The sequence below is a fragment of the Xenopus tropicalis genome, chromosome 1 (genome assembly GCF_000004195.4).
Source record: "Xenopus tropicalis strain Nigerian chromosome 1, UCB_Xtro_10.0, whole genome shotgun sequence".
Lineage (NCBI taxonomy): Eukaryota > Metazoa > Chordata > Amphibia > Anura > Pipidae > Xenopus > Xenopus tropicalis.
In genome coordinates this window covers 134,699,100-134,723,419 of record NC_030677.2, presented here as the reverse complement: position 1 = coordinate 134,723,419, position 24,320 = coordinate 134,699,100, and the positions used below count along the sequence as shown (strand labels likewise).

The 24,320-nt window shown below is 37.2% G+C and overlaps 1 protein-coding gene across 2 annotated transcripts in view; it reads left to right on the top strand.

Moving 5' to 3' along the window:
- agtpbp1 (ATP/GTP binding protein 1) overlaps positions 1 to 24,320 on the top strand; it is a 66,228-nt gene continuing 41,908 nt past the window's right edge. The window contains exons 1-8 of one of the 2 annotated variants that reach the window (NM_001113836.1): positions 1 to 34; positions 2,801 to 2,866; positions 12,525 to 12,655; positions 17,676 to 17,743; positions 18,589 to 18,652; positions 19,847 to 19,993; positions 21,653 to 21,784; positions 23,562 to 23,655. In NM_001113836.1, the coding sequence (NP_001107308.1) occupies positions 2,835 to 2,866; positions 12,525 to 12,655; positions 17,676 to 17,743; positions 18,589 to 18,652; positions 19,847 to 19,993; positions 21,653 to 21,784; positions 23,562 to 23,655 (668 nt within the window). In that variant the 5' untranslated portion in view covers positions 1 to 34; positions 2,801 to 2,834. Of the gene's footprint in view, positions 35 to 165; positions 278 to 2,800; positions 2,867 to 12,524; positions 12,656 to 17,675; positions 17,744 to 18,588; positions 18,653 to 19,846; positions 19,994 to 21,652; positions 21,785 to 23,561; positions 23,656 to 24,320 lie in introns of those variants that run through there. The other variant, XM_012953242.3, reaches the window with a different exon arrangement.

Genomic DNA, 24,320 nt, shown 5'->3' with positions numbered 1-24,320 from the left:
CTGGGAGCCTGCAGTTGACAGCTTTGCAGGAGGGGTAAGTGGTGATGCGGGCTTGCTGGCTATGGTAGGAAAAGCATTTGTTGGACAGTATGTATTTACTTGGATTACGGGGTCTTGTTCTGTCAGTGAGCTGCAGAATTCGGTAGGGAGGGTGGTGGCTGAACACAGATGTATTTGCTGTCCCTGCTATCCCTATACTAATGCATGGATGTTTTCAGTGTTACAATGAGTCGTCATGGAGCAAGTGTCTTCTAAGTGGCTGGCTGACTGAGGGAAGGTAACCCACTTCGTACTGTATGGGGGGCTTTGGGGTGCAGCAAACAGGTGCAGGGGAACCCTGATAGTGATCATGTTTGCATTGTGTGTGGCTTGTGGTGCTTGTCAGTGTTGTTGCTTAATGCTCAGTGTAGATGTGAGTTGGCTACGTCCCCATTTGTAGCAAATTACACAATAGTTTTAAATACTTGCACGAGACTGTTCACGTACAAGGGCCATTAATTACAAATACATAGCCACAAACGATATTTATTCCCTTTGCGATTCTGTTCTGCAGTAATACAATATGGAATTGGCTAAGTTTTCTTTTTTTTTTTTTTTTTTAGACAAAACACACACACAACATATAAAGCATCTTTTAACTGCACATAGAATGGGTTTTGTGCAGAAAATATTGGGTTATTTCATTAGGGGAAATTTGCCTTATAAGAAGACAGTGTTTCAATACATTATTTGTAAGTACATAGCGGTAGGTTTTGAAATGGTAAGGTTTCACTTTCTCTGTCTGTCCCACTGATTATACTTTTATTAATATTTGTTTCAGTATGTGTATGTTTGCTGCTCTTGGTTAAGTGCAGAGATCTTACAATGTATAAAAAATATTGTTGTTCCTGCTTTGGATAGGATATTTGTCAGACAGAGGACACTTTCTATTTTAGGGTAACTTTTGAAGCTGAGAAGTGATTTTGATGACATGATGCTTGGTCTGAAGGGGCAGAATCGGCAGCTTAAATGTCCTTGTGTATGGCCAGCATTAGAAGTTAGATGTTTATCAGCACTTTCCAAACAGTTGTTGCTGCAGAACTACAAATTAAATTTCTGGCTTCTTTATGGCAGGTTGTTTAATATTGCCTCATTTTGTTTCTTTGAACAAACACATTAGTGATGTGTGGGCTGGGCCGAAGGCCGTGGATCGGGTGGGTTAGGAACTTTAGCAGGTTGTGGACAGACCAAACTCTGCCCATGGCCCACCCTGCCAGGTGGGTTGTGTCTAGTGTGGTTATATGAATAATGACGGTGCATCGGGTTAGGGTTTAAAATGTCTTTTTTTCCAACCTATACATCACTACTCTGCATGGCGCTTGTATGTATGTATATATGTATATCTTTATTTATAAAGCGCTACTTATGTACGCAGCGCTGTACAGTAGAATTCATTAATACAGACAGGGGGGTTAAAGATAATGGATAAATACAAAGTACAACAATAAATACAATAAATACAAAGTGCAGTTGCAATAAGAGTCAGAAACACAAGATGAAGGAGGTCCCTGCCCCGTAGAGCTTACAAGCTATATGGGAGGGGTAACTAACAGACACAAATAGGCAAATATAAGTGCTTGTGTAGTGTTTCCAACATACCATGCCTTATAGTACTTAAAAGGGCACTATACCTATGATTTAACATGAATAGGGCATGTGCTGAACATTGTGCTTCAGTGTAAAAATTCTAAATAAATAGATGCCAGAGACCCAGATACAATACCCAAATATAGGTATTTCTTGGTGAAGTTCCTGAGTGTGCCTGAATTGTTGTTCTGACTTGATCTTCCAGTTTCCTGACTTTCTGCTTTTATTCTGGCTCTGATTGATGGATGCCTGCCCTGACCTTTGCCTGAATATGATCTTGAGTTTTTTTTAACCCCATTGGATATGACTCTTTGAACTCAGCTTCCTCATTGGTCCAGACTTCTGAGGCCCTTGGGCCTTGACAAGGGTTTGAGTACTGTTACTCTAATTATCTACCTTTCAAGGCCAAACAAGCAGTAGCTTCAGTTTTCCTGACTGCTCTGTTTAGATCAAGAAATAACAAGAAACATAGATTTTTAGTGATTACCCTATTAGCCCTATTCATTGAACTTATGTTGAATAGGATGTTATACTGCAGCTTTGACACATCAGTTCAAATTATCTAAATCATGTCAAACGATAAGTTGCATTGGGTCAAGTACTACTTCTTCACTGAATGGGTAGGGATCTAGTTAATTTGACATCACCCATAACCACAAAGGATTTGTTTATACAACCAAGAGCAGAAATGTGCCGGTTCATAATACTAAAAATTGAAGGAATGTGCTGAGTAAAGTTGTTTCGGGCTGGCCTATTGAAACATTTTTCAAAAGCCTATCAGCTAGTCAGCTGCCTCCTTTCTCAGGCTGTGCAGGGCGGCACTCAGCACTTATTGTAGCTAGGCTGACCTGATGGGGAACTGAGGCCTGTCTTTGCTTGTGTGACTGCAGGGCTACGATTGGCTACCCCTTCCTACTTTGCTTTTGGATGCATCCGTTAGGACACGCCCACACCTTATGTAAAACACAATCAGGGTTAATAGCAGATATGTAGATAGCTTCAATAAATAGGCTGTTTTTAAAGATACTGATAATGTTTAGCCCAGAGTGAAACCACCACCATATAGTATTCATTATTGCCTACAAAACCTTTAATTATTCCCAAGAAAACTATGACTATATGTTAGTTCCATTGTTATCTAACTTTGTTTGAACAATCTTGTAATTGTTTTCAGGAAGTGAAATGATAAAATTAATGACTTCTTCAAGATGAGTAAAGCAAAAGCAACAGCAGACAAATGGTGAGTTCTAAATGATTATTTTTTTCATGCTCATTTTATTGTTTTTTTTAAATGTAGCGTAATGGAGTAATACGTATGATTTTTTTTCTAAATTGGACTGTATCTGGAAAATAACCTTATTTAGTAAGCTATGTGAGTCTAAAACCAACTGCCAACATACCCAAAAACAACATAGACCCATGGGATGTATTGCATCTTCAAAAATGGTGTTTCTATAAATAACCAATGTATTAAAACTCCTAACAGTATTTCAGTGACCTATTTGAAGTTTACTTGGCAGCATTTGTGTAATCATACTTCCTAATTATTGCAAAGATTTACATTTAGAAGTATTCAGTGTACACTAAGTGTGGAAACAGCATTTCCACACATTTCCTGAAATAGTGCTCATGGTTGAGAATACAAAATAATATTGTGTTAAAGGGAACGTATTAAATGTATAACTTATTGTGAAACTGCAGAGTGCTCTTTTGAGCACTTTTTCAATGTACATTATTCTTTACCTTTCATTATACAGGTATGGGATCCCTTATCCGGAAACCCGTTATCCAGAAAGCTCTGAATTACGGAAAGCCCGGGCCCGATTCACTAAAGACCGAAATAAGGAGTGCTATTTATAGCATGCGTTAAAAATCTTATCACTTCTTATTTTTCGCTCGATTCACTAAAAGGACACTTGTCATAATTAAGAAGCGATGTTCTTGGCGTTATTTATCTTGCGACGACATATTTTCAAGCAACGTGCTGCGTAATATGTTGTGCGCTGCGTAATATATTGCTTGAAAATATGTCGTCGCAAGATAAATAACACCAAGAACATCGCTTCTTAATTATGACAAGTGTCCTTGTCGAGCGAAAAATAAGAAGTGATAAGATTTTTAACGCATGCTATAAATAGCACTCCTTATTTCGGACTTTAGTGAATCGGGCCCCCCATCTCCCATAGACTCCATTTTAATCAAATAATTCTGAATTTTCCTTTTTCTCTGTAGTAATAAAACAGTACCTTGTAATTGATCCCAACTAAGATATAAATAATCCTTATTGGATACAAAACAATCCTGTTGGCTTTATTTAATGTTTTATTGATTTTTTAGTAGACTTAAGGTATGGAGATCCAAATTTCGAAAAGACCCCTTATCTGGAATACCCTTGGTCCAAAGCATTCTGGATAATGGGTCCTATATCTGTACAAAAAGTTTTTCACTGCTAAATGAATGTGTTACAGGAGGGGGCAAGACAAAGCACCATAACTTCAAATCACTGGTGCAGAAAGCATCTCTTGGCCCTTCTCTGCTTATTTCTATTGTTTCTATCTCACTGAGGCAACCAAAGGCCCATATACAGTCCTAATGTATAGCCTTACAGTAAATGAGCCTCCAGCTTTTGCCAGTTTTAATATGCCTTATGTCAGTTTTTGACAGCTCTTTACCAGTCTCACTGTGCATTGGCCTCCAGTTCATGCAAACCTGTTTGCTGTACAAGGGCATTCAGCCTCCAGTTATTACAGGTCTGATTGTGCTTGGACGTGGTACAGTCTCCATTCTTACTGTGCCTGGGCCTACAGCTTTCAGCAGCCTGATCGTTCACAGCTGGAGGTAGAGTCTAACAGTGTTTTGATTTGGGCCTGTGCTCTTAGCCATCTTGCGCAATTGCATGCTACTGCTCTGTTTTCCACCAATGTTATGATGTGACATGTGTGCTCTATGATCTTACTTTCAGCACATGCTTTTTTTTTTTTTTGAGCTAATTTTCCTTTTTAATCTTTTTCTCTTCTCTTATACTTTGCCCAAGCTGGCTTCTGTTAGTTCAGATACTGTTCAAACTTGTTTTTGCTATATTACTATATTTTCCATTTTTTGTTGGCCCTTGCATGTATTTTTGCTTGTTAGCTCCTTGCCTCGACTTTAGCCTCTATCTCTTAATCCCCGACTTTGCCTCATCCTTGTCTGTAAATCTGTTAGCCCTTCCATGCCCCATTCCAGAAGTGGAGTTTCTCTGTTGGTGTTCTGCATTTCCCAAAAAGGGCTACAGCTAGCAGTCACTTTTAGGGTTCTAATGGGTTCTGCTGAATTGTTACACCTACAGTATTTCAGTAATGCATGGCCATTTTTTTACACCCACAGCCAGTGGGAGTCCTTAAAAAATGGGCACCTGATTTATTCCTTTGTTATGTGTCTTGCTGTTCTTGACTGGTTTTGGGCAGAGGTAGAATAGTTTACAGCAATTATCCTGTATTTTACCAAGCCTGGGTCCGGAGCACTCTTAGAACATATCTTACTCCATTGAGTTCTAAACTATGTCTCCATGGGCACCTGATTTATAATTGGAAGCACTTACAAGGGCAATTTGCAAGTGCAGTTGCAGTGAGTTATTCGTAAAAACAATTTAATTGCAAAATGTGCTCCTCACACTTCTCTTTAGTTGCTCTTGACTCTTCTACCTACCTTCTGTTCTGAATCGAACACAGCTACCCCTAATGATTCAAAGAATCCTCAGCACCCTGCATCAATTGCCTCAGTTGAGTTGTGGCTAAAGAATAGGAAGCATGCATTACCTACACACCGAACCCAGTGAACACCAGAAATGATGCTAGTCAGACTTCACAAATATTGAACACAATTACAACTGATTTGCATTGAAGCGCATTCAAAATTTGGTTAATTTTGGTGAACTGGACGCAATTGTGAGAGAATCGCCCTGACTGTGAATGCAATGACTCTGGAATTGTTGGAAATAATTGTGCATTGTGGGAAAAACACATGGTGATTGCACTCGAAATTGCACTTTGCTTACTCAACTTTCACTTGCAAATGTGCCCTATGGGAGTGGAGTGTATAATTCATAGTATCAAATTAGAGCATAGTGATGAATTGTACACAAGATATATGCAAGATAAATACTTGCCTTCTCTGAATTTTTCACGTTTTAGCTCTCAGCAATTTGTTTCATTGTGTTAGATCGGAGACTTGTAACTTATGGGTCAGGTTTCCAAATATGACAGAACAATGTTATACTTACATGGCTGTAGTACTTTACAGGATTATAAACATATTAACAGTGTGCTAAAAAAAAAAAAAAAGATTCATTGTGGAATGAAGAAATTGCAGAGGAGATCAGATCCATTATTCACATTGCACTTAATGTGGAAAACTAATATCCACTGTTTGTCTTTGAGTTGATAGCTACCATGGACATATTTAAATGGAACCCTTGCTTGAACAATTCATTATAAAGAAACAGCAGATGTTATTCCACTGTAAACAGAGTTGAGGAGTTTTTTAGGGTTAGTGTGACTGTTAGCATATTTCTCTGCTTGAGTACAATTAGAGGTCTTTGATTTATAGAGAAGAGGCTTTGCACCTGCTATTGCCATATAATATTCCTATTTTAAAGATTTATAGCAGTTAAAAACTTATTTGCAGCCAACATGAGACATTTTGATTAATTCATGGTGAACCACTGCAGTAAAGGTAAATTGTTATTTTTAATCCAGCCAGTCAATGGGTCAGACATGTACAATGACACTATAGGCCTGGTAGCTCTGCACTTTTTTGGTGGGAGGGTTTTCTTTTTCTTTTTTTTCTTTGGAACTTCTTTCTTTAATGTGTATTTTGTTGTCATTTTTGTCAATACATTTTGTCTTCACAAAAATCAATATGTACAAGATACTCAAGCTCCATTTAATCACTATAGGGGATATTAACTTAAAGGAACAGTAACACCAAAAAATGAAAGAGCTTTAAAGTAATAAAAATATAATGCACTGTTGCCCTGCACTGGTAAAACTGGTGTGTTTGCTACAGTAACACTACTATAATTGATATAATAAGTTGCTGTGTAGCCACGGGGGCAGCCATTCAAGCTGGAAAAAAGGAGAAAAGGCACAGGTTACATAGCAGATAACAGATAAGTTCTGTAGAATACAATAGTGTTTTATCTGTTATCTGCTATGTGCCTGTGCCTTTTCTCCTCTGAATGGCTGCCTCCATGGCTACATAGCAGCTTATTTATATAAATTATAGTCGACTTTCTGAAGTAAACACACAACTTTTACCAGTGCAGGGCAGCAGCACATTATATTTTAGTTACTTTTATACACTTTCATTTATTGGTGTTAGTGTTCCTTTAACCCAGGTGCACAAGTGCTAAAGCACTAAGGGGGACAAAAGTGCATGCCCCTTAATGCTCACTGAGTTAGGAGGTGGAGCTAGCTCGCTTTGTCCTTACTGCCTGGAGTTCTGGTTCTGGTGTCAGTGGCAATGGTGGTATCTGATTCAGAGGAGCACCCTCTACTTTTAATTGTAGTGAGAAAGAATGGTTTTCTTGATGGTTTGAGCCCTCTGGCCAGTGGACCATTTTTTGTCCGTCAGACCTTAAAACCAGCCATACACTCACCTATTCTGGTAGTCATGCCTTTTCCCAAGAGATTGTTGTTTCTGTAAGTCCCTTTTGGCAGCCTTATCTGTATTCCATACCTGTATGCTGAATATTTTTTTGCCACTTTTCAGGTTTTGTGTAATTGGCAAGTGGAACATGAAAGCTGCAATATATTTTGATTACACCTGTGACAGTGAGTGTGTTATATTAAGCTTGTTACATACTAGAAACATTAGCTAAGAGCTATTCTGCAGTTTGTAATGGATCTGAGGTTTGTAGAGTTTGGAGTACATTTCTGTCAGTGTTTATAGTTCAAGTGTCAGTCTTTAGTTTCCTAACAAAAGATCTTGCTAGCAGTGTCAGCTGCAATTGCATAAATTGTTTAAAATGTGTTTGACAATGCAAGTATCATAAGAAAGACATAGTGTATTTCACATTGCTTGCAGCACACTCTCACATTACTCACTAAAATGGTAACTGTCTTTTAAAGTCCTTATTAAGTAACGTCTTCTAATCTTAACTACTCACAATAACTATATATAGTGTCTGAATCCCTGTATTCAGAATTAGCATTTTTAATAGCTACAGTAAATGTGTTAATAAAACTCAAATTTAATAGTACCTTACCACTAGTAATAAAAAATGACCAACTTGGCAACACTTTTTCCTGCTTTGTTAAAGGCCACATTCTTTAATCATTAACCAACAATGATTACTTTTTTAGGGCCAAAAAATATGAACCACCCATTGGATGCAAATTTTCAGATCAGTTTGTAATGGAGATCTACAGCCTCTTTGACTGATCATGATCAGCCAGGTATCTATAGAGTTGATGGAAAGGGCAAGGGCAAGGACCACACCGACACATGCTGTCCTCTCCTGAATTGTCCACGTAAGCCTCCAGTGTGCCTTGATCATTGGATCACTAGAGGTAAAAACTTTCAGATCAGCCCATTTAACCCATCACTAGGTTGACCAGTCGGGCCAAGAGCAGTTTTATGGTCATTTTACTGAATCAGTGTATGGTCAACCTAGATCAGTCCTCTCCTGTGGTTCCAAGGGCCGGAATTTTTCTGGCCTACATGGTCTAGGGCAGATAATGGAAGCCATTTTTCACCACTCCCCTTTTTTAAATCACACCCACGTGCCCCCGAAATGGTACATGGTTTGCAACTATTAAAAATCAGCAGGGTTTATCCCGCTTAAACAAGTCCTGTTGTGCCGGTATTTTTGTGCTATTTGGATCGTGGTGGAGAGTGCTGACGTCTCACCAAGCAGAACAGAGTGGAAAGGCCAGGGTGTGCTGGTGAGTGTGGATTGGTTTAAATATATCTGGATGTCATCTGCATATAAGTGATATTTAAGACCAAAAGAAGAAATAAGGTCTCCTAGAGAGAGTGTACAGGGAGAACAGCAAAGGACCAAGCACAGAGCCCTGAGGCACCCCCACACCAAGCTGAACCGGGGTAGAGGATTTGTTAGCAAGAGCAACAGAGAAGGAGCGGTTAGAGAGATAGAAAGAGAACCAGGATGCAGCCTGATCCCGGATACCCAGAGAATAGAGAATTTGCATAAGGACAGAATGGTCAACCGTATCAAAAGCAGAAGAAAGGTCAAGGAGAATGAGAAATGAGTAGTTTCCTTTGGCCTTGGCAGTCTGGAGATCATTTTCCACTCTACATAAGGCCGTCTCAATGGAGTGCGCAGGCCGAAAGCCAGACTGCATAGGGTCCAGCAGATTATGGGAGCAGAGGAAGTTAGTGACACAAGAAAAGACAAGACGTTCCAGGACTTTAGAGGCTACGGGCAGGAGAGAGACCGGACGATAGTTAGATAGACAGGACAGGTCCAGTGTAGCCTTTTTTTAGAATGGGTTTTACACATGCTTGTTTGAATAGAGAGGGAAAAGTACCAGAAGCCAGAGAGGAATTGAATATATGAGTAAGAGCTGAAGTAAGGACAGGAGCTTTTAATAACATACTCACATAAATGGTGGCAGCAGAAAAAACACAAATGGTTGGTGTAGGGATATCCCCCTTCATTCATATGTGAAAGACTTATATTGTGTCCTACTAAGACACACCCTTAAATCCATATGCCTCCTCATCTCCTCTGGATAGCACAGCAATCCCAGCACAAATTACACACCTTAGGGACCATATAATGACTGTTTTCAAATGCTAAAAAACTTCCAAAACTAACCCCTGCCAGGTTCACCTCCCACGGGCAGAATAGAGCAGGCAGAGAAAGGCACATAGGCAGCTTAGGGCAGGCAGGGTATGGCACACACAGGCAGCATAGGGCAGGCAAAGTATGGCACACACAGGCAGCATAGGGCAGGCAGAGTACAGCCTATGTGTACTGCCTGTGTCTGCCACACTGCCTGCTCTATGCTGCCTGTGTGTGCCATACTCTGCCTGCCCTTTCCTGCCTGTGTTTGCCATATTTTGCCTGCCCTGTGCTGCCTGTGTGTGCCATACTCAGTGACACAATGCTGGCACTGCTTACAGTCTGAGCCTGAGGTGTGAACAATGCAGGGGATGAACAATGCAGGGATTAAAAGGTGTGAACAACACAGGGGATTGCATTTTTAAAAATACAGGGGTTTAAAGTCTGAATCTGAGGTGTGAATCATGCAGGGGGCCAGTTAATCTAAGTACTGATACCATTTAAAGCTTACACAAAGGTAACAGTCACAGCGGCCAGATAGGTGGGATTGGTCACCAGGGGGACTCTCTTATATACCACTCTTTGTAGTGTCTGCCCAATCAATTTTTGTTCCAGGGATCTGTAGTGATCTGTACTTTTTGATGTTTTACCTAGATTACTGTCAAAAACAAATCCTCCAATGTACATACATTTTTGTAACAATGGCTGCCTTAGTACAAAAATAAATATGAAGAAAATGTCTGAACAGCAGTACTTTACTCATGACAAGAAAAATATTCTGTTTTAATAAATGTTTGGCATCTACCTCGGTCCTGGCATTATTCTCATGTGCAAGGTTCATGTCTTGCTACTGTTAACTAAAGAATGAACTTTCTTTGCCAATACTGCAAAGTTAATATGTTCCTGAGAAGAATACTCTTATTTTTTTAGTTAGACTTAGAATAATTTGTATTACATTTGTGTGCTGTGTTCCATTCTCAGGGCCTTTACTGATTTTTTTCTGTCACTAAGGACATGTTTTGCACAAGTGAATGTTCCATGATGTTCTTGTAAAGGAATGAATAAAGTACACACAAATAAATAAAAGAAAAATATTCCCATGTATTAAAATAAAAATACAAGTTAATGATCGTCATTTTTTTGGTTCCGGGCACTTATTTTTAGCATACTTCTTCCCACCTGGTTGCCAGCAATAAATATGAATGCTATTAATATGCAATGTAAATCTATACCTTACACTTAGTCGAATTATAAATGCCAGTATTAGTGACCAGATACAATTTTTAAAAGCAATTTGGAGAGAGGCACAATAGAAATACACATAAATAAGAATCTATAAAAAAGGTAAACTAAAATGATTTCATCTGCAACATAATAAACGTTAATTAAAACAAAGGTGGTCAATGTGTTCTATTTTCTGACATATATTTAAATGAAAGTATCAGAAGATCTCTTTGTGTGCGTTATTTTTAAGTTTTTACCTTGGCCAATGACTAAAATGTAAACATTACAGTGTACAGGAATTGGACCCCTTATCCTGAAACCCGTTATCCAGAAAGCTCCGAATTACGGAAAGCCCGTCTCCCACAGCCTCCATTTTAATCAAATAAGTCAGAATTTTAAAACTGATTTCCTTTTTCTCTGTAGTAATAAAACAGTACCTTGTAATTGGTCCCAACTAAGATATAGTTAATCCTTATTGGATTCAAACCAATCCTATTGGGGTTAAATTAATGTTTTATTGATTTTTTAGCAGACTTAAGGTATGGAGATCCGAATTACGGAAAGACCCCTTATCCAGAATATCCTTGGTCCCAAGCATTCTGGATAACGGGGTCTATATCTGTATTAATAATTTACTCTTGTTCATTCAAATGGCACTATTTGCAGGGAGTTTGTATGTTTTACCCGTGGTTCGTGATTTCTTCCAGGTGCTTTAGTGTACACACACCCTCCATAAAAATACAGGCTATTTGAAAATTAACCATTTTGTGTGCACAGATAGTAAGCTCTGTTGGGGCTGGAACTGATAATAGTAAAAAATAATTTCTGTGCTGTGTACATTGTGTTACTGTGTAACAGTGCAATATATAAACAAATAATAATAAATGCTAATGGGGAAACCTTTTTTTCATATTTAAAAGAGTAAGACCTAATAAATAAATTAGGCTCTAGGCTTCATACTTTTATCTAGTTTACACTGTTATCATTCTCCAAATCATCAACGCCTTAGGTAGTTCCTTTGGCTGGATCCTGGAACTTTTTGCATTGTTAAGATGGGGGAAAATTGCAGTAAAGGAATTGTGTTATTTATAAAAACAGTATGCATTTATTAATGAATGTATATCGGAAATGTTTCTTTTTTTAATGGAGAACCTAAAACCATTAGGGCCTCTGGCCACAATTATGTGTTTTGGTTTTACACCACAAAGCCCCGGTCGCGGGCCTGGTAATTTTGTTTGGCGGGGCTCCATGATTTTTGATGGCAGCCCTGTGTATGTGTATATTCATGCAAATACATTCAGGTATGCCTAAAATCTGCTGAATACACAATACAGGTATAGGACCCATTATCCAGAATGCTCGGGACCAAGGGTATTCCGGATAAGGGGTCTTTCCGTAATTTGGAACTCCATACCAAGTCTACTAAAAACACATTAAAACATTAATTAAACCCACTAGGACTGATTAGCATCCAATAAGGATTTATTATTACAGAGAAAACGGAAATACATTTTAAAAATCTGAATTATTTGATTAAAATGGAGTGTATGGGAGACAGGCTTTCCGTAAATCAGAGCTTTCTGGATAACGGATTTCCGGATAACGGACCCCATACCTGTACAATGCATTCTCAGTAAACTTATTCTGGGTTAGTTGTCATGAAATCGAAGATGGCAAAATCAAACTATGCTCTGCTTTTTGTTTAAAAATTTTACTATGTAATCTAAAAAAAATTGCTGGATTAAGCAATAAGCATGATAGTTAAACATCTGGTAATATTAACATAAAGCCTTTTTATATTACAAATCTACACAAGACAAAGACACTGGGGCAAAGATGCTGAAATTTTTAACATTTGCAGTTTTTGATTGTGTTCTGTTTTCAGCCTGTCAAACAATTCCCGGATTCAGAGTCTTTTATCCCAGCTGGAAAAGGTCAATGCAGAACCTCTATTATTTGACTCCGATAACACAAGATATGTTACTGCAAAGATTCTTCACTTGGCACAAACTCAAGGTAAAAAAATATTATAAATTTGTATTTTTTATGGTCTTTGCAATACTGCGATAATTGACTATTTTGTTTACCTTGATGGAAAGTTTGGTGTTTATTTCATTTAGGAAGTAATTGGGTATGTGCCGGAATATAAGTAAAACATATATTTGCTTTTGGGCATTACTTGGTACAACAGCATTTCAGCTGTGAACTCCACATGATAACACGTTTCCTTTAAGTATTCCTTTTTTTCTTAAAAGTGGTGTCCACCCAAAAAAGATTTTTTTATTGCCTTGCATCATAAAAATATTCATAATTTAAATGCACAACCCCTTATATATCATATATCATTTAAACATTTTCAATGATTTTAAAGTTTTTTTGTAATTAAATCTCATTTGAAAGCAGTTTCTGTCTTTTGTTTGCTATTTCGTTCTTAGTTTGCCAGACTACAGAAACATTTTTTCATAAATCAATTCTCCTCCAGCCAAGATTCAATTGGAGTCTTGCTGAGTGAGAGCTGACTCTCTATGAGTAGACAGGGAAATAAAAGCAGGACATTTTCAGACTCTGAAACTGCTTTTAGTTGCAAATACATTTATAAATGTTTAATTTATACTGGAAAGCTACATAGAAATGCATTTTCTCCTATTATGAAAAAATTCAGGGTTTGGGTAGATCTCTCCTTTAAAGTCTAATCGTATTTCACAAATGAGTATCCTTCTCTTCCACTCTTCCATCTGTTGCATGTTCCATTAGAAAAGAAAATAATATTTCTCTCCCTGTACTGAAATGGTGGTGGCATTGTGGATTAACTAGTGTGTATATATATGTATATATATATATATATATATTGCCAATAAGCTGCACACCATGAGAGTAGATAATACCTGGGTGCCAGTGCAGAGAGTGTAGGTATACAGAGGTAGAGTGACAGCACACTCAGGAATTTTCACACAGGAGTCTCGCAATTTTACATAAATAAATATGAGGGTTTATTCAGTCCGACGTTTCAGTTCCTGAATGGAACTTTCATCAGGGACAACAACACCACAGTGCAGTTCAAATGTTTATAAGCTGATGAAAGTTCCATTCAGGAACTGAAACGTCAGACTGAATAAAGCCTCATATTTATTTATGCTACTTCATATATTCAAAGTAGCATAAACAGCCAACGTAACATTTCGGTCCCCATCGGGACCTTTCTCGGGGACCGAAGCGTTACGTTGGCTGTTTATGCTACTTTGAATATATGTTTTGATTTTTCACAAGAAATCCCGGAGTTGCTGGTCTTTTTTATACTATTGGAACCCTTTACCGAGCACCCGGGTATCTTATGTAGCGGTGTGCCATCCTTTGTATGTATATATATATATACATACCCCCATTTTAGTTCTCAAAATAGTAAGTTTATTTATATGGAATTGCCTCCTAGTGCAGGAATTTCTCAGGATAAAATTGTTCCACAAAGACTTAAAAGAAGAGTAAACAAAAGATAAAAAAGTTTATAGGGAACACATATTCTGATATACATTACAACTTACTGTAAAGATCACATGAACTGTTAGCTGTCTATCTCAAGTGAAATTATTTTTAGCTATGTGCCATTATAGGTAGGTGTGGCTTGAATGCTGGCATTTGTCAGAACATATCAGGATGTCATATCTGGTGTGCAGAAAGCTGTATGCAGTCCAGCACCTTTCCTGGCTGATAGTAATGACTTCTTTTAAGCCTGATATCCATTTTCCTATGTATCTTAGAGGTAAGTAAGAAGGGGAGCATTTATCCTGGAGCCTGCACTACGATTTCTGTTTGATAATAGTCAGTTATATGTGAAACAGAACGCCACAGATATAAACACTTAAAAAAGCATTTATTTTAATGCAGATACTGTTTGAGCGCTTGCTTGTTTGTCACTTTTTTATTTTTAAAGTGATTTTGGCTTTTAAATCGCAAGAATCCAGCTTTAAACATGGATAGTGTTTATCAGCGTGACAGATCTTTAGATCTGATAAACCCAAATCCAGATCAGGTCACATGATAATGTTGCTCAGAATAGTTCTACAGATGCTCCAAACAGGGTTTATGGTAAATGAAAAATAAATTGGCCTACAATTGTGTGCCAGTTGTGACAAGCTTATGGCTAAGGGGACCAATATTTAATTTTTTCTTGGTAAATTTTTTCTTTTGCTTTATATTACTTTTATGAGAAGGTGAGCAGGAACTTCGATGGCAGTGGATGTCATGTACTTGGACTTTGCTAAAGCATTTGATACAGTATAGCACAGAAAGTTAATGTAAAAATTAAGGGATATTGACCTGGAACATGATATTTGTTCTTGGATAGAGTGGCTAAAGGATAGGTTACAGAGTGTGGTTGTAAATGGAATATTTTCTAAATGAAGCAGTGTTGTTAGTGAAGTACTACAGGGGTCAGTCCTTGGTCCTTTGTTTTTTAACTTGTTTATTAATGACCTGGAGGTGGGCACTGAAAGTACTTTTTCTGTTTTTGCTGACGATACTAAATTGTGCAAAACTAGTTCCATGCAAGATGCTGCCACTTTGCAGAGCGATTTGGCACAATTGGTAAACTGGGCAGTAAAATAGAAAATGAGGTTCAATGTTGAAAAGTGCAAAGTTGTGTAATAATAACATAAATGTGAGTTATACACTAAATGGTAGTGTGTTGGGGGGAATCCTTAATTGAGAAAGATGTGGGGATTTTGTAGATAACAAGTTGTCTTATTCCAGGCAGTGTCATTACAAGGCAACTAATAAAGTTTTGCCTTGCATAAAAAGGGTATTAATTCAAGGATTGAAAACGTAATTTTGCCTCTTTATTAGTCTCTGGTAAGGCCTCACCTTGAGTTTGCATTGAAACTTTGGGCTCCAATCCTTAAGAAGGGTATTAATGAGCTGGAGAGAGTGCAGAGATGTGAAACTAAACTGGTAAAGGGGATGGAAGATTTAAACTATGAGGTTAGACTGTTAAGGTTGGGGTTGTTTTCTCTGGAAAAAAGGTGCTTGCGAGGGGACATGATTACTCTGTACAAGTACATTAGAGGGAATTATAGGCAGATAGGGAATGTTTTTTCCCATAAAAATGATCAGCGCACCAGAGGCCACCCATTTAGATTAGAAGAACTTTCATTTGAAGCAGCGTAGGTGGGTTTTTTTATGTTGAGGGCAAAGAGGTTGGGCAATGCCTTTCCTAGTGATGTTGTAATGGCAGATTCTGTTAATGCCTTTAAGAGGGGCCTGGATAGGTTCTTGAACAAGCATCCAAGGCTATTGTGATACTAAAATCTACAGTTAGTACTGATGTTGGTATATATAGTTTATGTATATGAGTATATGCATAAGTCAGGATAGGTTTATGTGTGTTCTGGGGTTCACTTGGAAGGGTTAAACTTTACGGACTTTGGTATTTTTTTCACCCAATTTAACAATGTAACTTAACTATGTAACTATGAACAATTCCATTCCTGTCGAATTTTAATATGACCTAGTTACTGTTTGAGGAAAATTGATTTACACTTAAAGCGCTGGGGAATTCCATCTTGACAATCAGGTGGGAAAATGGTCAGAATTGTGCCTGTCACTCACAGTATAAAGGAAACCACCCTCTATCAAACAACATGCATTATGAATAAGAAATACTTTAAATATTCACAGATTTATATGGTAACATATTCACACAATAATGGCATTTTAAATGCATGAAATTATTGATCTGTTTATTGTTAACACCAAAATTCAAATACAGTTGAATTCAACTACAATTTCACGTCCCCTTTTTTACGTCTTTCTGTAGTTTAAGTTTTTTTTCAAAGTTTTTTACAGTTTCTTTATGTTCTTTAACGTGTAAAGTGAAGAATCCCCCAATCAGACTAGTCTAACTTCAGTTTAAACAGTGAACTGCTTCCCTTTGTGCAGGCCACAAGCAAAGACAGGTTGGATATTAAAAGCTTCAGTCCTGTAAATTACTTCCTAACTTCTTATTAATAAAGGTATAGGATCCCTTTTCTAGAAAGACACAGTCTAGTTTATGCAAATAATCTTTATTTTAAAAAATAATTTCCTTTTTCTCTGTAATAATAAAAAATAGCTTGTAATTGATGGTAACTAAACTGCATGAATCCATTGCCTCAAGGAAGGTGGTAAGGACAGAGACCCGATGCGGGCTGTTTTTCCCTACCTTGAATGGATGAATGACACACAAGGTACAGGGAGGTATGGGAATTCCTATGTGCTTCCCCTTACCTGGCTCTCACCAATACAATGCTGACTAATGTAGTCAGCACTGTATTAGAGAGGGGGAGCTGCAGGTCTCTGCACTGTGAAATGGAGTGCAGAGGCCTGTTGCTATTTGCACACAGCCAAATGTTGCTCTTTGCTTGCTTTGTTGGAAGCCTAGTGTAATTTTGTTTAAGTTGTTAATCAATATATATATATATATATATATATATATATATATATATATATATATATATATATATTCGCAGAGAGTTGAACCGCTTCACACAGGACTTATAATCACTGAAAGAATATATTAAGGCAAATAACAAAGACTGACGTTTCGGCTGGAATACCAGCCTTTCTCAAAGTTACAAACAGCATTGTGAGACAAACCTAAATACAAGATATGGCGGGAACACAAGTGACGTGACAATACACAAAGACAACATTCGTATGTGAACAATAAAAACTCATTTTAACTGTGTAGACATTTTACACTCCATAATTTACTTAATAGTAGTCAAATAACTTATGGTCTATTAAAGCGCAGTATTTAATTACGTGTGAAGTAAGAAGTGCCCCTCATTAAACAACAGTGGTGTCTTTCCACCACTCGTTGTTAAGACTGGCGTCCATGGCAACCGCAGAAGTTGAACATCACTTCCCAGTTACCGATTATATATATATATATATATATATATATATATATATATAGTGTATACCGATATATATATATATATATAGTGTGTCTGTGTATACATGCAATTAGATTTTCTAAATGACAATTCTTTCTTTTCTTTAGAAAAAACCCGAAAAGAAATCGCAGCCAAAGGTTCAACTGGTATGGAAGTGATACTTTGTACGCTTGAGGTGAGAAAATAACATTATTATGTTAGCCCCTTAAAATTAAAAGGAGGAGGAAACTTTGGAGATCTTTGCACCGTGTATGCCATCCCACCGGCAATATACATTCTAGCCGGTGGGATGGCATTTTGGGGAGATTAGTCACCCGTGACAAGGGAGATATGTCGCACGGCGACTAATCTCCCCATCTGCCACGTCCCTTAGGGGACCTAAGGATAAGGCCGATGACACACTTGGAGATTAGTCGCCTCACGAGGAAACCTCAAAGTGACATATATGTTTTCATACTGGCAATTTACATTCTCACCATTAGGAAAGCATTTGACTAGATTAGTCTCCACCACTAGAGGAGATTAATCATGGGGTGACCAAGCTCCTTGTTAGTCATCGGCCGAAGAGTTGTAACTGCAAAGACTTGTGTAGATAATGCTGCTTGTGGTTTAAAGTCTTTTGTTTCTGTATTTGGAATTAACACATGTTATTAAGGCTTTTTGCAGCAAAGTTATATGGGACTTTTTATTTTTCAGAGCTGGAAGTAAGCAGTCTCAAGCAGATAGGCTGTAGTTTTATAAAAGCCATACACTTTTCCTCTTCAAAAGTTAGCAAAATACAACTTACTTCATATTCACAGCTGTTTAAGATACCAGCTTTAGAAGGAAAATGTAATCATTCTGGAAATATGTAGGCAAATAGCTTATATACTCACATACTATATATTTAATATTTATATATTTTGCTAAAGATCCTGGGTAAGGACCGAAACGTTGATCCAACTTTGATAAAAATTTCCTGGTGTGCATCACCATTTTTTAAAATAATATTTATATAATATATATTTTTTTCTTTTATAGAACACCAGGGATCTACAAACTATACTGAATATTTTAAATATTCTGAATGAACTGGCATCAACTGGTAAGAAATTTGTGCAAAAATATGAAAGTCATGAAAATGTTTCAGAGAGTTTTTCATATTTAACATTATTATATTAAGATTATTGCATATCTAATCTAAATACAGATTTTTCTTATGTTGCTTAATAATTCCTCTTGGGCTGCATTAGTTAATCCTTTTAGTCTTGCAATTTTGTGCAATATGGCAGGGCCTTGTAAATAAATTAGAATTATTTTTACCAGGATTTACAGGCTAGGTTAAAGTCATACTGACAACTTAGGCATATCAAAAATAAGGACCCTATGAATCATTAATGATTAATAAATGGGTCACCAGAGACTGTTCAGTTGAATATAATATACTTTCATATACTAAAGTCCATACAAAAAAGCCATTATTCAGTTTATGACATTTTCGACATACATATTCAGCCTGGACTATCTTGCCTGAGGAAGGACCTGAGTTGCCGGAAAAGTCACCTTTAACTGGCTCAGTATTTTTATATAGGGCTACCTTGTTACAGTTACGGTGTTTTAGCTCTTTGCGTCTGTAGTCCATGAGTAAGTTATGGGATTGGGTGGTGTCCTAGCAGTCACGTATGAATTATTTATACAAGATAACAATATTAAAACAATCTGTTCTGAAAGATTAAGAACATGAAAATTCAGTGAATGCTGATTATCTTCTACTTTTGATTGAATGATTTCTTCCTTCAGATAAATAATAGATTGTACATAAACCACCTGTAGTACATGCATTCTTTGCAATTACCAAGCAAACATAACTGAATCAGTTTATAAATCATACAGTAGGTAATTCTGTCTCATCTATATCCAGAAGCAGATTTGTTACCTGTTTACTCAACATAAACTCATTTGTGTTTATTTATTAAGGTGGTTGAAGCCACACTGATGCAACCAATAGTAGTTCTGCCAGGTGTTGTTTTTTTTTTAGTGCAAATATATAAGTATAGATAATCTTGAAAGTTGAAGCCAATCATCTAGCTCATGCTTAACACATGCTTCCCCTCCATTTTAAACACATCAGCCTGTTTCTGATTCCTAGCTGTAAGTATTTTTTTGTTTTACCACTACCACCGTTTGCAATTTTGTATGCATAAACATACCTCTAATGACTCCGCACTCAGAATATTAGGGGATATAGAGCCACTTACATAAACATTTTACTAATGTCTTCATGTCTTCTTTTGAAAAGCTGGTGGCCGTCGAATCAATGCCTTGATATCAAAGGGTGGCTCCCGGATACTGTTACAACTTCTTCTAAGTGCCAGCAAGGAGTCCTCTTCAAATGAAGAGCTAATGATGGTTCTTCATAGCTTACTTGCTAAGGTTGGACCAAAAGGTTGGTATTGTTATTGTGTTTAAATTAAAACATGGTCTCCTCTAAGTGAATTGTAAGCTCCACGGGGGTGGGACCTCCTTCCTACTGTGTCTCATTCCACATGGCACTTACTCCCTGTGTATTTATACATATTTATTGTATTTATTATAACACTTGTCTTCCCTGTGTGTAATTTTGTATATTATAAGATTGTACAGTGCTGTGTGTCCTTGTAGCGCTTTATAAATAAAGTTACCCTATATACTCGAGTATAAGCCGATCCGACTATAAGCCGAGGTACCTAATTTTACCTTAGAAAACTGGAAAAAACTGGAAGGAGCGGAGCACAGAAGAGCACACAGGGAATCAGGTAGCAGAGGGTGCTAGTTGGAGGGACTCGCGTATAAGCTGAGGGTTAATTTTTCAGCACAATTTGGGTGCTGAAAAACTTTGCTTATACTCAAGTATATACGGTATGCATACATAAGTACAGGTGAAAACCCCTCCCATGGACAGACCAGAATAAAATATAGAGGCAGTATAGGGCATCATATGTGTCCAAATGACATCTGGAAAGTATACTCTTTTTTTGAAAATAAGTAATTAAAATATGAGTTTGCCATTTTTGTGTCATACTTCAAAAATTAGCAGATTTAGCACTAGCTGTTTTTGTGCATTCCTTTTAATAGAAATAGTGCTTTTTTGTTGCAGCTAATGACAAAGATTTGGCTCTGGGTGAGATAGGAGAGAAATATAACTATAGTTGATAAAGTTATTAATATTGTAATATTTGAATGAAGCTTTGCCAAAAAATTGCAGACCTATTCTTTTAACTGAATGAGTTCTATTTTTGGAAATTATGGATGCGGATGCCACGTTATCAGCCCACAGTGAAAAACCAACATCTGTGGTGGTATGGGGGTTCATTAGTGCACATGACATGGGCAGCTTGCTGTCATCAAATTCAAAACAAGCATATATTTTTTAAAATCTCTGAATGTTGATTTGATATGTTGTCTTTCTACTATTAGCAGTTAAATATAGGGTTAACATGATTTGCAAATCATAGCATTCTTTTCTCGTTGCATGTACAGTGTCCCAACTATTTTTGGGAAGAGATTATAATCTAATGACTAATTGGTTTACAAGAGTGAAATATAAAGCTGTTTTGTGGGTCCAAGGGTATTGGAACATTGTGTGACACACAAAAACTGTATTTGTTTTTATTGTTTTAAACTAACTGTAAAATGGATTGTTTGTGTAATGTCTGATTTGATAAATTTAAGACATGTAAGCTGTGGAATACAGAATTGTGTTTTATAACACTGATTAACTTTTTGCAGTGGACAATTCTAAGCAATTTTTTGATTGTCATCTTTTTATGACTTTTTCAGCTTTCAAAATAAAACATGACCCCACAACCCCAGAAATGTGTTCAAACTTTAAATAACCTGGCAAATTTGTTAAAATGGGAGTGGTATTTAGGGTGTGGCCAAAAAAGGGTCATGGTCAAAACACTTCTTTTTGTCCCTCTAAGTTTTTCAAATGTTGGGAGGTATATGTTCTGATCTTACAGTCCTTCTTAGCTATTGTTAAGAAAATAGTTGTAAAAAGACTGCTTTGTTTATATTTTTACAGATAAGAAGTTGTAAAAAGACTGCTTTGTTTATATTTTTACAGATAAGAAGTTTGGAATAAAAGCACGTGTTAGTGGAGCATTAAACATATCCTTGAATTTGGTCAAACAGAATTTGCAAAATCCAAGGCTAATCCTTCCCTGTCTGCAAGTGCTACGTGTCTGTTGTATGAATTGTAAGTAACTGGATGGGAATTTTTGCTTCTTTAATTTTAAGTGGGCTTTATAATGTGAAAATTATTGAAGTCTCTTAGATTAGATTCCTGGTAGTCTTCCCATATACTGTATATGCAAGAGAAACAGGAGAGGGGAAAATGTTATGCATCATGGTCACTATATTGCATCTTTTGGGGGAATTGTAATAGAAAGTCAATATGGAATAAATATGTACGATTGGAACTGTGATTATGTTGCGGGGAGCATTTTTCATTTGCGCCTATATTAGTTTCTCAACCCCACATTTTATTTTCTGCTGTAAAAAGCTCAGCCGTGATTTAAATCCCAGACTAACAAAAGCAATTGGATGAACTGATAGTTGCCTGTGTCAGTTAGTGGCTTTCTTGATTTAACAATTGGATTCCAGCAAATGGCATAGACTTGAAATGCCCAGCTGCCAAGTATAATGATTAAGCTGTAGAATATTTTTTAAAAGGTACACTTACTTCTGGTTATAACGCTTTACCAGCACTCTGACTTGTCAGGAGTCTATCAAGTTACAACTCCTTGTACAGCATGCCTTACATGCAACTTCTTTTGTCAAGTGGGCCTTTGTTGTAGTACTAAAGGAAGGTTTTCTATACTGACTTTTCACACAAGCTTTACAGATCATTTATGACTTGGCTATCAGAATGGCTACCAGACTGGCCTGTACATGTGGTAATCATCAGTGGGAAGGTGAAAGACAGCACCAGACCTAAATACAAACCCTGCCAACAGCAGGCTGGCAGATGATGCTCAGTGTACTAATCTTTTCTGGCACCATTTTCAGCTTAACAAATTATCCTTATCTCCCCTTCCTAGAGTAAGCTAGGAGGTCTGTTCCTTCTAACACATCCTGCCTTAGGTTTCAATTAAATTGTACATGCCCCCCTCCCCCCCCCCCCCCCAAAAAAAAATGATGAAGATAGTTCCCACGATGTAAAGGAATCCGCATTCTTAGGACTTATAGTAGAGCAGAACTGTTGTTCATTGTGGAGCACACTAACGTTTTGGCTTACACAATAGTCTGTCAATCAAGTCAAAGTGTAAAACCATTATATATACATAAGAGGGTGGAAGAATAATAGTAAGCAGTTCTCGTTGCTCATTGCTTGCAGCCATAGTAACCAAAAAGAAAGTAAAAGAGGAAATGCAAAAATTAAAATTAGACTGATAAATACATTTGTCCTTTCTATTATAGTAAGCAGTCCTTATTGCTCAGTGCTTGCAGCCATAGTAACCAGTGTGTGTATTCCAGTTAGCGATCTGCTGTGTGCACAAGAAAGTCTTGTAATTGAATGTATGCTCACATTGGCTTGACACTTCTACCTAAGGTAAAAACACACTGGATTTTATTTTTTGCATATCTTCTCTTCCTTTCCTTTTGGTTACTATGGCTGCAAGCACTCAGCAACAAGAACTGCTTAATATAATGCAAGGACAAATGTAATTATTATTTTGTACATTTTTTCTTTCCTTTTGGATGATGTCACATATAACAAGTGTGCTTTGATACATTCTATTTTTTTTTATTTTACTTTGTTTCACTCTGCATATTGTGTCTCACTCTGGTGTTGTCACGTGATGCCATATAACTGTGATACAATAATATTATAATTAATCCTTTTACATACATTTTGCCAAAATGCACATTGTTCTTCAATACAGTGCCCATTTGCTTGAAAAACTTATTAAGAATGCTTACCAAAGAAAATGAGCAACATATTTGTGTTTGTTTTAAAAATTATTTCTTAGCTGTGAACTCTGTATACCTGGGGAAAAATGGAGCTGTGGAAATCCTCTTTAAGTTAATTGGACCATTTACAAGGAGGAACACAGGCCTCATAAAGTGAGTACATCTTTTATCTTGTGACATTGCTGAATGGCATAAATATTCTTAATGCATTTAAATTCCTTTGTTCTGGCATCTCTTTATATGCAATGATACTGAAATTGGGGAACTAGTTGAGATTCTCTGGTTTTCCAAAAAAGGCGGCAGCCACTGGTATGGTCTTCTCAAAGTTCACTGCAAGTCAAAATTTAAAAAGCATACTGCCCAATAGTCCTCCTATTATTTAGTAAAAACGCCACACTTTTGGCTCACCTAATCAAATATTTACTCAGTCACACTTACTTCACATTTTCTAGAACAGGCAGCCATCTCTAAAAAGGTATTCTCCCTTCCTTTCCCTCCTTGCTTCATACTGCACATGTGTTTCATTCCCTCCCCCCCCTCCCCTCTGCCAGATCCGCATCTGATTGGCTGGTGGGCATGTGTAGCTCAGAACAGGAGACAGGATCAAGTTACACACATGCTCAGAGAATAGGAAGGCTGCCGCTGGCAGCCTACAGGAAGGGGAGAGAGATTTCAGTGATGTCACTGTAGTCTTCACACTGCTGTAGGCTGCCAGCACCATATCTCAGAGAAGCAAGCAGGGATCTGGGAATTTAGATATGCAGTAAGTACTTAAAAAGAATGCCTTTAGACTTACTTTTAATTTATATAAACCTTTC